The following is a 15,554-nucleotide window of genomic DNA, read 5'->3' as shown; positions in this document are numbered from 1 at the left end:
GTGAGTCATTGGACCCCGAGCAGAAGGGTCTAAGGGCACACAGGGTGGGGGAGGCTCCAGTACCACAGACAAGGGGGGTGGAAACCCCACCTGCTGTGAGAGCAAGTTGCTCTTTGCATAATGGGAACTCGCCGATAGGTATTTTCTGTTCATAAACTAAAACACTGTAATACCACACTTACACAGCAAGCTAGGTATCACAACTGTTTTTCGGATGTCTTGAAAACCCGCCAGATATATATATAGATATATATATATCTATATATATATACTGTATATATGAGCTAAATATAATTTAAATACAAACCTAGAAACAAAATAGAACACAACAACAAAAAACAAATTACTTCATAAGTAGACACACAGTTACAGACGATTAGGCTGCACCCCCAAAAACATATATGTGAGCTTTAAATCACCCTTCTCATCTAACAGATTTCTGGGTGGTGTTTCTACCACACAGGATTCTTAATTCTTGATGCAAGACAGAGAAAATAATATAAAAACACTTAAAACTGCCCGCAGAGATTCAGTGGGTCACTAAGTATGTACATACATGTGCATGAGTATATGCGCATGTATGCGTGTGTGACTACTCCCAAACAAAGAACTAGTTCCTCATCGGAAGGCTGAACTCGAGCCACACAACCACAGCCGTCCTGTGTGTAACATCTCTGTCGCACTATCCACCTCTATTCCAATGTTTTTTAAATACTTGTAAATATACTGTATGCAGAATATATATATATATATATATATATATATATATATATATATATAGCCCATTTATAAATGGTACATGATTGGCTTGGTACGTCAATATCATAGTACACACATTAGCTGGAATAAGGGTCACATATGATTAGCTAATGAGGTCATACAATAAGAATTATTTTTTTCGTCATTGTCTTCAAATACACAGGTTAATAGTTGTCATTTTCCTCAAACACAAAGCAAATACAGTCAATATTAAACACTTGCAAAATGTCCACCGCAAAGAATGGCTCGAGTATGAGAACACGTTAAAGAAGCATTTCACTCCTTTCTGTGTGCCATGCTCTTTTTCTTTTTTTTTTGTCATCACGTCACTTTGTCCTTTTTTTCCGTCAGCGACAGAATGATGTGAATAAGACCAACTGTCAAGTCCTCAGCATGCCCTCTGCTGCTGCTGCAGGCCCCGCAGCCAGAGAGCTCCTATACAGATGGATAAATTATAAGGCCACTAGTCCATTAAAACATCCTAAAAACCCTCACTATGCTTCACCCATGTGTCTCACTACTGAGATGTTTCCTATTGATCCACAAGCACTGATTCAAATTCAACTTTAAAGCAGAACAGTGCAAAACAAATCAAACCTGTGCAATAAGGCCTACCACTAAAACCTCATACATACACTTCATAAAAACAAGACTTCAAAATGAACCAACAATAAAAACACTAAATTATTTAAAAAAATAAAATAATGATAATATCAAAGATGTGGTTAACAAAGCATGTACATGCACGACTCAACATAGGAGAAGAGACCTTCCCCTGTAGGACCAAAAACAAAAGAATTATCACACAGCAGTGTTTGTTTTAATGCTTTTCTAATGCTGCCCCCCCCCCCCCGCACCCCCAACTGCAATATTTTTTACTGCTCGGGGAGCAGGGAGCCGGGGTGCCAGAGGGGTGTGTGTCGTCTCACATGGGCTCAAGCAGCCATCTGCCACCCTACTCTAGCCAGCCTGATCCTTATCCTCCACCCAGCCATCAGGCCCAGCAGGCCCGCTGTCTCATCTCCACAAAAAGGCTTCCTGCAGTGGGGTGTGGAGTTTGGGGGGGGGAGACAAAGGCGGGGAGGCGCTGTGGGAGCTCCACAGCGAGGCCCTTTGACCCGGTCCCTGGCCCCGGCGGGGCAGACGGCCCAGACAGACAGCACCGTGTTCGCTCCCTGCCTCCTCCTCCTCCTCCTCCTCCTCATCTCTCTTTTATCAGCCACACAGACCCCAGAGGCTGACGGAGAGACAGAGGAGGGGGGGAGGAGTGCGGTGGGCAAATGAACACAATGAAGAGACTGACACGGACTACCCTGACCTCCCACCCTAAGCCCCTCCATTCATCTTTGGGTACGGATCGCTCTATTCCCTACGGGCAGGCTGCTGCCCTCTCCTCCTCTCCCCCACACTCCCCTCTTGTCTGTTCCCTCCTTTATCCCTCAGCAGCCTGTGCAAGGCGAGCTCCCTCTGTGTGGCCAAGCATGCCCCTACTGGCCATAAATACGTTGCTGTTTTCCTAAATGCGTGTCAAATAAGCTTGTGTTGCCTCGATGGCTTGCTTGATAGCTAACTGTTTGGTGGATAGTGTACGGTTATCTGTGGCAGTGCTCGCCTATCTTGGAGGAATTAGCAAACTATACAACTAGGTTCAAAACCCACGTAAAGCACGGATTCACTTCGGTCGGAGAGTGACTTTATTAAATTCCTGTGTTTTGGTCAAACTAAAAGAGCCGATTGACGCTCAACTGAAAAATGTCTCCAAGGGGCTTTCAGGAGGGCTCGTCTCCTCTTCTCCTGTGGGAGCTGGCACCTAGGCAGTGGTGGTGAGCTTCTGGATGGTACGGTTGTAGTATTGGGTGGTGAGAGCCTCCAGGGGGCTCCAGTGATGTGCGTGCAGCTCGATGACCTCCATCAGGAGAGAGCGAGTCAGCTGTGATTCGGCCGGACTGAGCATCTTGTCCCTGACGGCTGCGAGAAGCTCGGTCATCATCTCTGGGAGCTGCTCCTCCAGGAGGCGCCCCATGCTCTGCAACTGGTGTAGAGGAGAAGGGACAGAGGGGGGAGGGGGGGGAGGCAGGAGGTTAGAGAGAGTGTGCTTGTCCCTTACAGTGAGCCAAACACAACGCCTGGCACCTTGTTACTCTGGATTCACTTAGACAGCAGTGGTTCACACACTGCCATAAGGCTCTGTGTGTGTGTGTGTGTGTGTGTGTGTGTGTGTGTGTGTGTAGCCTGCTGGTAAGTAATCAAGACTGCAAAAAGGATGTGGTTGTGTTTGTGAACATCTGGCAACTGTTTAGATAGCTCACCTATCTTTGCTCTGTTATTTTAACTCAAATCCATTCTATTCAAAGTGGCTTTGTTGGCATGAAAAAATACACAAAAATATGAATATGTATATTAACGCAACATTACAATTGTTAGATAATAATGATACATTTTTACCTCTGTCTTATTTTCATATCATTGATGGTGAGAGCTTACTGCTCCTCTTTATGGACCTAAATATACCTACGATTAAATCCATAGCTGTACTTAAATTCACCGGCACTGCTTTATTATTCATAACCCCCAGGAGACCTCCACAGAATATCAAAGAGATGTGTTTGAGATTGAACATACGAGCGACTTCTCCAGCACGTACTGTGCACTATAATAAAACATGGCTGGTTCCAATGCGCAGAATGCGTTTCTTACATACATTTGTTCAGATGTTTTACTGCATTTAATTTTTAAAAGAGTGTGTGTGTGTGTGCGTGCGTGCGTGCATGCATGACGGGGGGGACCATACCTCCATTGAACAGCACAGGACTGCATCTTCCTTAACATCTGTGGACTCCAACAGCTGAAAGTGACAATAACAGACACTATGTGAATATACAGGGAACCTGCAAAGAGCTGCATAACAGAGTGAGCGAGCAAACCCAAGGGCTGTATATAAATAAATAAAGATGTATAAATGTATATTTGGATGTAGGCCACATGGGGAGATTAAGCAAACGCAAGTGTTTGTGTGTGTTAATCAGTTCACATGGAGGAAAAAAAGAGAAAGACCTAATCCCAATTGTAAATATTTTCTATATTAACATTTTAAATCTTGGAAGACAACACACCAGGCCTTTCATCCTGGCAAGCCACCATCAGACATCAAGGCTGGCTTTACGCACACTGTATGTCTGCTCACACCAGTACGGTGTGTGTGTGTGTGTGTGTACACACACACACCGTAGCCAAAAACAAACAGCGGAGCTGGTAAACACGCTTGCTGGCTTTCCAGCCCCAGCACTGGCCCCCATGCACAGATGGACATACAACTGGCACTTTCAAACAATGCGGGGAGCGACGGCAACAAAGGGAGGTAGAACCACCACGCCTGTAAACATCTAGTGTCAGATTACAGCAGAAAGACATTTGGTTAAATACTTTTACTCCTCACATGTCTGTTTCCAAAGTGCTACTTTGATTAACATGAGGGAGGAAAAGGAAGTAACAGAGGAATGAAGTGTAATCAAACCGTAGAAGCATAGACCGGCTGCACAACGGGCAAAATAAAGCCCCTTTCAGACATGCACTGCAACCCTAAACTGATCTAGACCCAGAGGAGCTGTATGCGAGAACGCAAACGTCCGAATCAGTCGGACCGGACATTAAACAGACGTCCGCCAGGTCCCTAGTACATCGTCAATGCAATGTCTGATTGAGCCCATATGCGGATAAAACGGGGAATCTTCTTCTTTTGACATATACTATGACGTTTTAGGACTGATGTTTTCATCATTTTTATGGAATAGTATACTTTGTTTTCATGTACTTTACATTACATATGACTCTTTTATCACATTTGAACAGCATACTATACTATGACATATACTAGGGTATGTTTATGATCTTTTGTGACAAAGAATTCATTCAAACTCATATTTTTACAGGATATTAAACTAACTATTTAATGACATACTATAACTTTTATGTATTGAAAATGACATTGCATATACTATGACATGTGTGCCAACTCATAATGTAATAAAATACATAATAATTGAATAATTTAAATGCAATAAAACCTCAGGATGTAATAATAGGCACATAAGGAACATGAATTATGAACTAAGCAAAAAATGTTAAATAATGCAAAACTAAATTCACGGCATAGTGTAATCATAAAAAAACAAAGAGTACTCCTTAAAGAACCCTTCTAGTTCCACATGACACAGCTGGCTTGATATCGAGGTGCCCCAGCCAGCTGATGGAGCCCACACGCAGCATGTAAACAAGCCACACAACTCAACCAATCACTTTCATTCAAAACTACACAACGCTTGAGCACTTTCTTTACAAAAGAGCTCAAAGAAAAAAAGTTATGTAAATGATTCTTCATAACTGAATAATAAAAGGTTCTCCCCCATCTGACGCTATGATCCACACTCAACACGAGCTGTTATTTCTAAGCCGTAAGCTTCATGGTATTCCACGTATCATTCAGTCGTGCCGACGTCAGCTCCGCAGCATGCTTAGATGGGTGTGGTGACAGCGTGGCCGTTTGTTGTGGGAACTAAAGTCTCGTCGTTCCCAGAGAAGGAGAGCTGTGTGACAAGCAGGATAAGCTCATAATGAGTTCTCTGGGGAGCCCAGGAGGAAGCTATTGCTCAATACCTTTAAAATGGTCTAATCTATACTCATTTAATCAGTGCCGCTATCCACTGCAGTAGCCTTTTATGTTCTCCAATGCGCTGCTACACAACAACATACATGAATCACTCTGTAATACCTGCAAGAGGAAAGGAAACATCGTTTCTGTGAGACCACTTAACACACAAAAGTCTCTCAGCTCAGTTACATAATCAAGAGAGGAAATCTCTCAGCAGAGGGTAACATCGGGATTCTGTGCGATTCCCATCAAGTATTTTTATTCAAAAGACATTTTATCTGGAACATAAAAAGCGAGATAAACTAGGCCAGCTGTAATCCTCTTGTAGCACTAAATAGAAGAAATGCATCCAACGTGAAAACACCTTGAATTACTCAGTCAACTAGAAAAACATCCATTTATTTATTTAAACATTCTGGTTGTTCAGTTTGACCTAATTACTCAAACTCGTTTTGTGTATTGTATGCCATCACACTGCTGGACCGGAGAGAAAAACATGTTTGATCAGAGGACTAATGACACAAACGCTCAAAGTTAAAATTACGACTGCTTCAACTTTGGTTTCCAATAGTTGCATAGCAACAGCAGGTCTAGCATCAGCACCAGAACTTACAAAGCGATGGTGCTCAAAATATATATAATTTTTTTTAAATATACATAATCATTGTCCGACTATACTTAATATTCTGAGTTGATTGTCTGACGCGATGAGGGCCCACGCTCTCAATATCAACAGCCCCTGAGGTCACCACGAGCCTGTGAATGTGCATGATTTCTGTAAACCAACAGATGAACCCCGACGAAGGCGTCTGTGGACAACACGGAGGTCTTTCTCTTCAGTTAAAGATTGTTATATGATAACTCGAGCGCCCTGCTAGCTGCCCTTTTCTCCTTCTTCTGATTTCTCCATGACTATCTGGCTGTGCAGGATGGTACCTTCCTTTGTCTTTTAAGGTACAGTATTATAATAATCTGTTTGGTATTGTGCGTGTGCAGTGTAGTGTAGTACAGGCTGTGCTTTACATACATTTATGGAATTGTCTGGGGAAAATGTTATTAAAAATGTAAATCTTTGATTTGCCTGTTTAGCTTTATTTAAACAGTTTAATGGACATGCTGTTTGGCTCAATCGCTGTTCTAAATTTACACAATCACCACAAAGTTTCTTAAACAATACAACTACAGCAACGTGCTGAAAGTGTAGCAAGCAAAAGAGAGGAAAACTTTTGCTTCACAAATACAGTGAGCCTAAAACATTCAATAAAGACATCTCTTTGTTTTAATTGTCTTCTTACATGTTCACCGTGAGATCTTAAAGGTTGATAATATGTCAGTTTACAGCTTGTGCTGATCCTAAGTTGCCCAAAAGCGTGCTTGAATGCACACTTAGTCGAAGATTATCTAATTTAGCGCATCTATGCGAGTTTCTGTATTTATTTATTTTGATGTAAAATTCCACACAGACACAGACACACATCTGTTTGGCTTGTAAGTCATGAATGGATGAGATCACCGCGCACCGACTTGCTTTGTTTATATGTACAGCTGTCATGTATTCTCAAAAACACATCTTAGCACACCTCAGTTGTTACATAATCCTGTTGTGCCGGTTACAGCTACAGCCGCGGCAAAACGCACTGCCACACACACACACAAGCGTGCAGGCACACATACTGTTTTATGCAAATACACACACACACACGGGCGAGTGCACATTATGGCAGATAGATTATAGCTGGAATCCAACAACATGTTACGACAGGATGGACAAAACAGCAAATGGATAAAAAAAGATAATCTGGAAACACTGGCTCTGGGAAACGGAGGTGGTCTAACAAGCACATGACTCGTAACCACAAACGCACTAAATCACATCCTACTATACAAATATTTAGACATTTGTTTAACAGTGTGTTCTGACCTCGAGCACCATCAGGCTAAATGCGACACTGCTGATGCTGGAATATGGGGGTGTGCTACACTGCAGGTCCACGCCCTCGGCCGTGTCGCGGAGCCCTCTTAACAAGCTGAGATAATGCCCTGGGCATACGCTCAGACAGGGCGTGGATGGCATTAGTTGTGTGTTGATTGTTGTGTGGGGTGTGTGTCGAGTGCCAGACCGGCAGAGGTGTGGACGTGGGTGGTGAAACTTCCTGGCACGTGCCTCAAACCTGCCATTGCTTTTTCTCAACCTCTCAAACTTACACAATGAAATGGTTTTCATTCCCAGATTCTGTCATCTCTTCTCTCCGTTCTTTTCTACACGTCATGCCATCGGTAAATGTCTTCTGCTGCAAACTGTCAACCTGACCGCAGACTCCTTCGCTTCCTCTCACCTCTTCTCTTTCTCCCTCCCCCCCCCTCACTCGCTTCCCCTTTCAATATTCCATCTGTCGTTAACCACTTCTGTATCGCGACGCGTCTGCTATGGCTACCCCAGTTGGTTTACCATGGAGACCAAGGGAGTGTTTGTGCAAGACAGCGTGACCAGCTGATGAGAACTGAACCTGGGGTCATGCATTTTCCTGGAACCGATGGTGTCCTGACTGTTTACACCACTAATCAAACCCTGTTGTGGTGTGTCTCAAGTCTAGACAATGTCTGGCCAAAAACAGGAAACTAGGTGCACTAATCGGTCTGAACAGACAAGATGTACAGTCACAGCTGGACGCTTTCCCGTTTTACTGGAACAAGTAGACAGGGTTGATCAATCGGTAATTGGCATACTTATTGATAAAAAAAAAAAAGGGTGTGTGTGTCTGGATACAGACCTCTCGTAGGCAGGTGTAGATGGGACACACCAGCACCCTGAAGGGCTCCGCTGAGCTGCTCCTCATGGTACCAAACACCTCACACAAGAAGGTGATGAAACCGAGCCACCTCTCCACATCCGACTGCTGGAGCTCCTCTCGACAGGCAAAGTCCATCTGTGTGGAGGTGGAGGGAGAAAGAACAATTCAGATACATAGTTGGTCTGGAAAGTACAATGAAAAACAACAGTCTATCCAGCTTTTGTAAAAGCGTGATACAAGTTCTAAGTAGGCGGTAGGTAGGTGGATATATAAGTGTTTCATGAATTCATCAGCAGTGGTGGTAATCACCATTAAGATCTCTGCTATCTCCCTGATGGGAGTTTCTGTAGGTGGCACACGTATTAACCTCGCAGCTTAAAGCACTTAAAGCCAAAAAAGCAGTTGAAAAGCACATCAAACAAATTCATGAATTTGGTTTATCTGCCAGCAGCAGAGGAGAATATGTTAATTTGGTTTGAAAGTGAAGGGTAGTGAACTGTGTCAATGCTGTGAAAGTGTTGGGGTTAATATGGGTTAATGCGTAATGCGCACTTGCAAAGATGTTACACGGCAGGTTAAACTGAAACTTTATTAACAGTCAGAGGAACTCAATCTGCTCATCCAGAATGTACTGGCTGTTACTGAAGTGCACTAGAAACACAAGCGGCTTATATATTCACGGACTCGTACGACTGCACTGAAGGCCTGCTTGTACACAGACATACACAGAATATGCAGCCTTGAATGGATCCAACAGAAGAAAAAAACCTCACACTCACACTGTCAAAAACAAACACACCACCCACTCAAAAACAGCTGCACATGCCTCTCATACACCTCCCAGGACATAGTACTGTTCGCCACAGTACTTGACACTTCCACAACAAACGGTAAGATACACACGTATAGAAAAACAGGACTGAAGCAACAGAAAAGACGAGCTTATTTAAGAAAAGAAGATGATGAGGAAGGAGCCGACGGCAGTAGCAAACAAACAAAGGCCACCGGCTCTTCTCAGCTGGAAGTAAATAGCATCTTCCACAGGTAACAACCTGACCACATTTTAATGACAGCAGCAACAGACTAACTGCCCCCATATTGAGATCTAGGGGTCTGGAAGCAGCATCATTAATGACGGCCTTCGTGAATCCACTAGTGGCATTTAAAACATTTTAAAGCAAAGAAAAAAACACCTAAATGTCAAAGACGAGGAGGGGGTCCATGCTGGCTGGGAAGTGGGAATTAAAGTGAGAAATGAAAGAAGAGGAGGTGACCAGCTGTGAAAAAGAGGGAATAAAGCATAGAAGGGGGTAAAAGGATTAAGGTGGGATTCACTACTGCTGGGTCTGGAATAACAATCTCAACATTGAAAGAAAAAGGTGTTTTAATGGGAAAACAGAAAGTAGGCTCGGGTTGAAATGAGCATCTTCAGGAGACGGAAAAAGGAGTAACAGTGAAAAGATGGCAGCAGGTGGGTTAACATTTAGACCTCGACTGTCTTCTGAAGACAGCGTGTAAGTCTCGTTTGCCTACTTCTAGACTGTCTGGGGCGAGGTTTGTCTGAATATCAAAATTGAGGAAAGGGTGAAAGGGAGAAGCATCTTTCGAGAAAGAGGAAGAGAGAAAGAGAGAGGAGTTGTGTGCGGGGAGAGGCAGCGAGGTACTGGCCCATGTCGTTCCGGGTGAGGGGAGGCAATAAGACAGGAGAGAGCAGTAATAGAAAGCTCATGAGGGACGAGGAGGGGGAGAGAGGCAGTGGAATATATAACAGCTGAGAGGATGTTGCCTTCATGGGTGCAGTTAAGTGTGTGTGTGTGTGTGGGGAGGGGGGGGCTCACTCGATCAGGTCTCTCTCCCCTGGGTGTTTAGATGAGCCACTTTACTTACTGACATTTACAGAATCACACACACACATTTGGCTTCCACCTGAAAGTGCTTCCTCATAAAGCCACTGACATTACAGGGACATTTCTGTTGCAAACATCCAGCGTATAAAATGACTGGTTGGCCAAAAAAACATCTGCTCATTTATCAAGCGCTGGTAGCTCAGAAGGATCTTTGAAAGGGCATTTTGAGATCTTGTTGACAGCAAGTACTGCATTTCTTGGGATATTTGGGTGCAAGCTACACAGGGCTTAGAAATAGTAAAGCAATAGACTTTAGTGAGAGAGTGAAAGGTAGTTTATCCAAAAATCTTCAGGGTCATTAATGCGTAATCTGATGATTAGGTTAATCAATTGACAATTTAGTTTAAAAAAACGTCATAAAACAGTGGAAAATGCCACATACAATCTCCCAGGGCCACGGCTGAGATCTTTCAAATTGACTGTTTTGTACGACTAACAGCCTAAATTCAAAGATATTGCATTTTCGATTATATAACAAGAGAAGAGCAGCAAATCCGCACAATTAAGACGCTGGAACGAGAGCATGTTCGACATTTTTGCTTGATAAATGACTTTACACAGTTCAATATTAACACTGGATAATTGAGAGTTTGTCAAAATAACATGCTGTATTAGACGGCATCGGTTTTTACCGAGGTGTAACTAATAAACTTTGCCTGATATCAGAAATAATAGTCAACTCGTTTCTCTTTAATTTCATCTTCAGCCCGACGTTGCCGCCACTCTGTTTGCTCATCTTCATGAGAAGTAACTACGCCAAGTTAAAAATAAGAAAAAACAAGGCGGGTCCATTTAACTAATGAGTTTGTTGTATTGAACTCTGAGTTCCATCAATAAAGGAGTAAACATTGCAGAGGAAAGCTTGAAGCGGCAACTGCAACAACAGATGGTCGAGCAGGGCTCTCACCTGCAGCATGTTGAGGAGCAGCGATCTGAACTTGGTCCCCTCCACCATGAACAGTGCCATCTTGTCACAGAGCTTGGCGGCTGTGGCGGCAAAGCTCCGGTCTGACACGGCCTTGCAGTAGATGGTGCTGACCACCTGAGCCAGGGTTTCCTCGGACCGCGCCGAGCACTGCGCCTCCTCCATGAAGGAGGCCAGCTGCTGTTCCACCCCGCTGCTGTTGCTCCTCATGCTGTTGAGAAGGTCCACCAGCCGGTCCATGCTCTGCGATCCGGAGCCCGGCGCCTCCACACGTGCCTCCTCCTGAGTGAGGCGGAAGATGGAAAAAGGATACGAGCGGTAGGTGACAATATTCAAATTGTACTGTCAACGTTTGACAATAATAATGGACATGAACGCAGTAGTTTAATTGGAAAGTTGAGGCGACAGCCCCGTGCAGACGGTAAACTATAACAAAAACAAAACAAAGGCTGCTTAAATAAGTTGCATTCTATTTGCTGGAGTTCAGTACACAACCCAATCAAGCTAAATCTGTCTCCGAGACTGGATCCATTGATTCATTGGCGTGGCTGTTCATTAATTCCTGCCTGCTGGGGAGTTCCATGCTGTCAAATTGAAACCACCCCATGGTGGTAACGAGTTAGAGGAGCAAGAGAAGCTGAGAGCAGCAACACAGTTGGCTGACTCGCCGGTTTAGTGCACAAAGTGGAAAAGATCAAAAACAGTTAAGCTAATGCTGCTTTAGTCTCTTCACCTCCTTAGTGAGGACATGTCTGGGTGTGTTGGTCTGAATGCTAAAGAACTAAAGAGAGGAACGGCCTGAAGAAAGGCTGTGTGAGAAAACTATATGTCTACTTGATGACGGTGCGTGTGTGTGCGTGAACATAATGAAGGTAATTATAACACTAAATGCTAGCGCGTGTGTACACGTACACATTAGTCCTGATTGCCTTAATACTGACTGACGGGCACTAAGCAGCTTTTCGGTACCTTGTCCTTTAGTCTCCTCCTCAGTCTCTCCTTCGACGACTGCAGCAAGCTGATTTTGGGCTGCTCCGACTGGCCCTCGCCTCCCTTTCGACTTCTTGGCGGGTTGGGAGATTCCTTTCTAACTGTCAGATGTGGGAACACATTTGTAGTGGGTGTCGACACTGGTCTGGGTGATTCATTGGGACCCTTACTGCTGTTGTCTTGAGGAGGTCTGATTTGCTCGTCTTCTGGTTTTACATTCTCAGTCTCTCTGTCTTTGGTTGTCCTTGGGGGTGCTCCTTTATCACCTGTAAAGTTCGTCTGTCCATGCCCAGGGCCTTTCGGATTGTGGTGCCAACGCCGGTTCTGGCTGTATCCGTGGTGCGGGGGTCCTCCTTGGCGCTGCCCATGTCCTCCCTGATACTGGCGAGGCGGCCGACCAGCACTACTGTTTCTGATATCTCCCAGTTCTGTTAGATTCTGCTCCTGTTGGTTTGGGGATTGATGTTGGGATTGATCCCTCTGGTGCTGTGGTGACTGCTGTTGTATCAGCTGAGGTTGGTTCTTCCCTCCTCCTCCGCCTCCTCCTCCTCCTCCTCCTCCTCCTCCTCCTCCTCCTCCGCCTCCTCCCTGAGGCCGCTGTTGTCTCCTGGAAATGAGAGCAGGTTTCAGTTAGCTTCATTGTGATGTAGCAGCTGGCTTGTTTCTATAAACCGCTCTGCTACACTTTAACCGCCCCTCTGTGTCACAATGGCACCATGATGATCTCCAGCCTCCTCCCAGCCCCTCTGTCCCCCCCAAAAACTCATCGTTAGTTGAAAAGGATCCATTTTCTGTTTTATCTTCAACTGCGTATCTACTAATAATTCACAACTAGACACTAACAGTAACCCGTCATCTACTGATCCAATCTTTAAGTAACTGAAAAAATTCAAAAGCACAATTACTGCTTACATGTGGACGCACAGTGTGTCTGTGTTTTCCTGTCCTGCATAGCTCTGTCCTTTGGCTGTACTGACTCTGGGCTTGACAAGCTGCTGACATATGGTCCAGGGGATTAGACACCATGGCACAGAGGAGGCAGCCTATTATCTGCCTCAGTCTGTGAACTAGCACACCGTTGCTCAGATATAAGAGTGTTTTTTCACTGTGAAATCAAATGAAGGGGGTTTACATCTTTTGTGCATAAGGATGTATATAACTAATCAGTGTCAGATTGCCAATCAAGGATAATTAAATTATCAATTTCACTTGAATAGTAAAAACCTGAAACGATTTGGCCAAACTTATCTGAATAAGGTAGTTCACCACAAACGTGACTCACTTTTACTTGCCAGAGACCACAGATGGAAACTAGCTAGTTGCCAAATCGGATGTATTCAACAGTCAAAACCAAAACACACACTAAAAGAAACCGTGCTGAGCCGTAACTAATTGCATAAATGCCGACATGACAGGTTAGGCATGTTGATGGACAGATAACTGGTTAAAACAAATGAGATGAACCCTCAAAATCTGGGTAAAATCCAGCCTTCTGTTGGAAATCGATAGCCAGCTTCAGTACTTGCTCCGGTATGAAGAAATGATGATACACATACAAATGTTTAATATTGAATCCTATGTGTAACCTTTGTCCGTCCGCCCAAAGAGTTTTCAACAATCAGGACTAAACACAAGACGCAAGGTTTCTTTGATAAAGAAAAAACAAGATGCACAAAAGCGAAATCTTTTGAGATCAACCGGAGCTGTTTAAGCCTCGAGAACGCTGGATTGACGAGCGAAGAAAGGAAACTTTCTTCGCTGTTCAAGTGTTGTGCAGCGTGGGGTTTTCATCGTTCCTCACAAAAGCCCTTCCTTGCACTTATTAATTCAACCGACTTCCAATAGCTTGATTTTTGGACAAAAAAAATTGAATGAAAGGTGAATGAAAAAGGTCAGACATATTTGAGACTGCGTTACAAAAGCACACAAACTATTAAACTATTCTACCTCGTGAAAAAGAACTGTGTGTCACTATGGCACTCAAAAGTTAAGGGTTGAAAAACATTCCATCCCAAATAAATGAATGTTTGAACAACCTTGGAAATGTTCTCTGGGCTTAAAAGAAGTTTAATATATTCGTATGTGGAGGTCAAACACATCTCAGCAGAAAGACTGCAGCACTGATACACGGCAGAGAGAGATACTGGACTTTATTGTGCATGCAAAATTCAAATAAACTGACCTTTCCTTTGCAGAAATTATAAAAAATATATTTAAAAAGATGGAAAAGAGTTCTCTCTCTGCTCAACAAACATTTCAGCTGTTAAGTTTGAGGCCTGATGAAAAGAACTGCCAGCAACCGATGAATGTGTGCTGTAGACACAACACAACAACATAAACACATTTCCTCTGTGAGTCAAACTTTTTGAGTTATCGAGGCAGCATCTTCCTCCATCGCTAGCTAGCAACACTCATGACGAATACAGAAACAATGTGGATGAAGTCGACGCAGCCGTACAGCAGATTTGTCATCAAAAAAATGCCAAACATAATGATTCCAGGTTCTCAAATGTGAGAATTTGCTGCTTTTCTGTGTCTTGCATTGCAGTGAATTGAATCTCTTTGGGGTTTGGACGGCTGGTCGGACAAAAGAGAATATTTGATGATTAAGTCACCTTGGACTGTTGTTCTACAGCTTTGTGAAAATAGTTGGAGATTATATCAATAATGAAAATAATTGCAATTCCTACATGTTTCTTTGATATTGTCCAAAATGAATAAGGTTCACTACTCCCAGCAACTGCTACTGCAGCGTCTCTGTAAACCGAAAAGGATGCTGGTGTGACGACCACGACGCTCAAACAAAGTCAGACATTTGGAGACGTCGGATTGGGGCTCTTGAGAAGCTGCGAGGAGCATTGTCTCCCACAATATTTTAGAAATTTGACCAACTACATAATGAATAGATTCACTGGGAAAATAATCAGTGGATACTTTGGTAATGAAAATAGTTGTTAGTTAAAGCCAGAGTTGTTTTCTCTTTAAATTGTCATCCGTCTGTACATATGAATGTGTGCGTTTGTGCGCTGGCAGAAGCACAGAGAACGCGTTGGAGGCTATTTATAGGTTTTGTTTGTGGTTCATTTAGTTTAAGTCGTGTCTGGCCCCTCTTCTCCCCTCTCTTGGGGAGGTTGGCAGACAGTTCATCTTCTGACTCCTCTCCTCTACTCAACAGCCTGCCTTCCACTCTATGCAAATACTCAGAGCCTCTCTCAGTCGTGTGTTCATCAGCCCGACACAAAAACTGAGCTCCTACAAAGCACAAAAGTGTGAGGGGGGACACCCACTCGTCAGGCACTCCCTGTCAGCATCCTTCAATGTCTGTTTTTCTACAGCAAACTTTTAATTACTAGAAAGCTGCTTATTAAAGTTTTAATTTGTTTAACCAAATGTTTTACCTCATCATAAAATAAAGTACAATAGCTTAACATTGACTGACAGAAATTGTGAATTCTCATTTAATGACTGAAAAAGAAGATTATAAAATCTCTCTCTCTCTCTCTCTCTCTCTCTCTCTCTCTCTCTCTCTCTCT

The 15,554-nt window shown here is 43.6% G+C and overlaps 1 protein-coding gene across 3 annotated transcripts in view; it reads right to left on the bottom strand.

Annotated features, from left to right (window-relative positions):
* Positions 1-777: 777 nt before the first annotated feature.
* Positions 778-15,554, bottom strand: part of ctif (CBP80/20-dependent translation initiation factor) — a 40,497-nt gene continuing 25,720 nt past the window's right edge. For all 3 annotated transcript variants that reach the window (XM_031859976.1, XM_031859974.1, XM_031859975.1), the window contains 5 exons: positions 12,001-12,628; positions 11,014-11,313; positions 8,179-8,334; positions 3,551-3,604; positions 778-2,791 (listed from right to left, as the gene is read on the bottom strand). In XM_031859976.1, the coding sequence (XP_031715836.1) occupies positions 2,570-2,791; positions 3,551-3,604; positions 8,179-8,334; positions 11,014-11,313; positions 12,001-12,628 (1,360 nt within the window). In that variant the 3' untranslated portion in view covers positions 778-2,569. The remainder of the gene's footprint in view (positions 2,792-3,550; positions 3,605-8,178; positions 8,335-11,013; positions 11,314-12,000; positions 12,629-15,554) is intronic.

Source organism: Anarrhichthys ocellatus, unplaced genomic scaffold (assembly GCF_004355925.1).
Source record: "Anarrhichthys ocellatus isolate YVR2014 unplaced genomic scaffold, GSC_Weel_1.0 scaffold23, whole genome shotgun sequence".
Lineage (NCBI taxonomy): Eukaryota > Metazoa > Chordata > Actinopteri > Perciformes > Anarhichadidae > Anarrhichthys > Anarrhichthys ocellatus.
The sequence above is the reverse complement of the archived record's forward strand: the minus strand, read 5'-3'. Positions and strand labels throughout refer to the sequence as shown.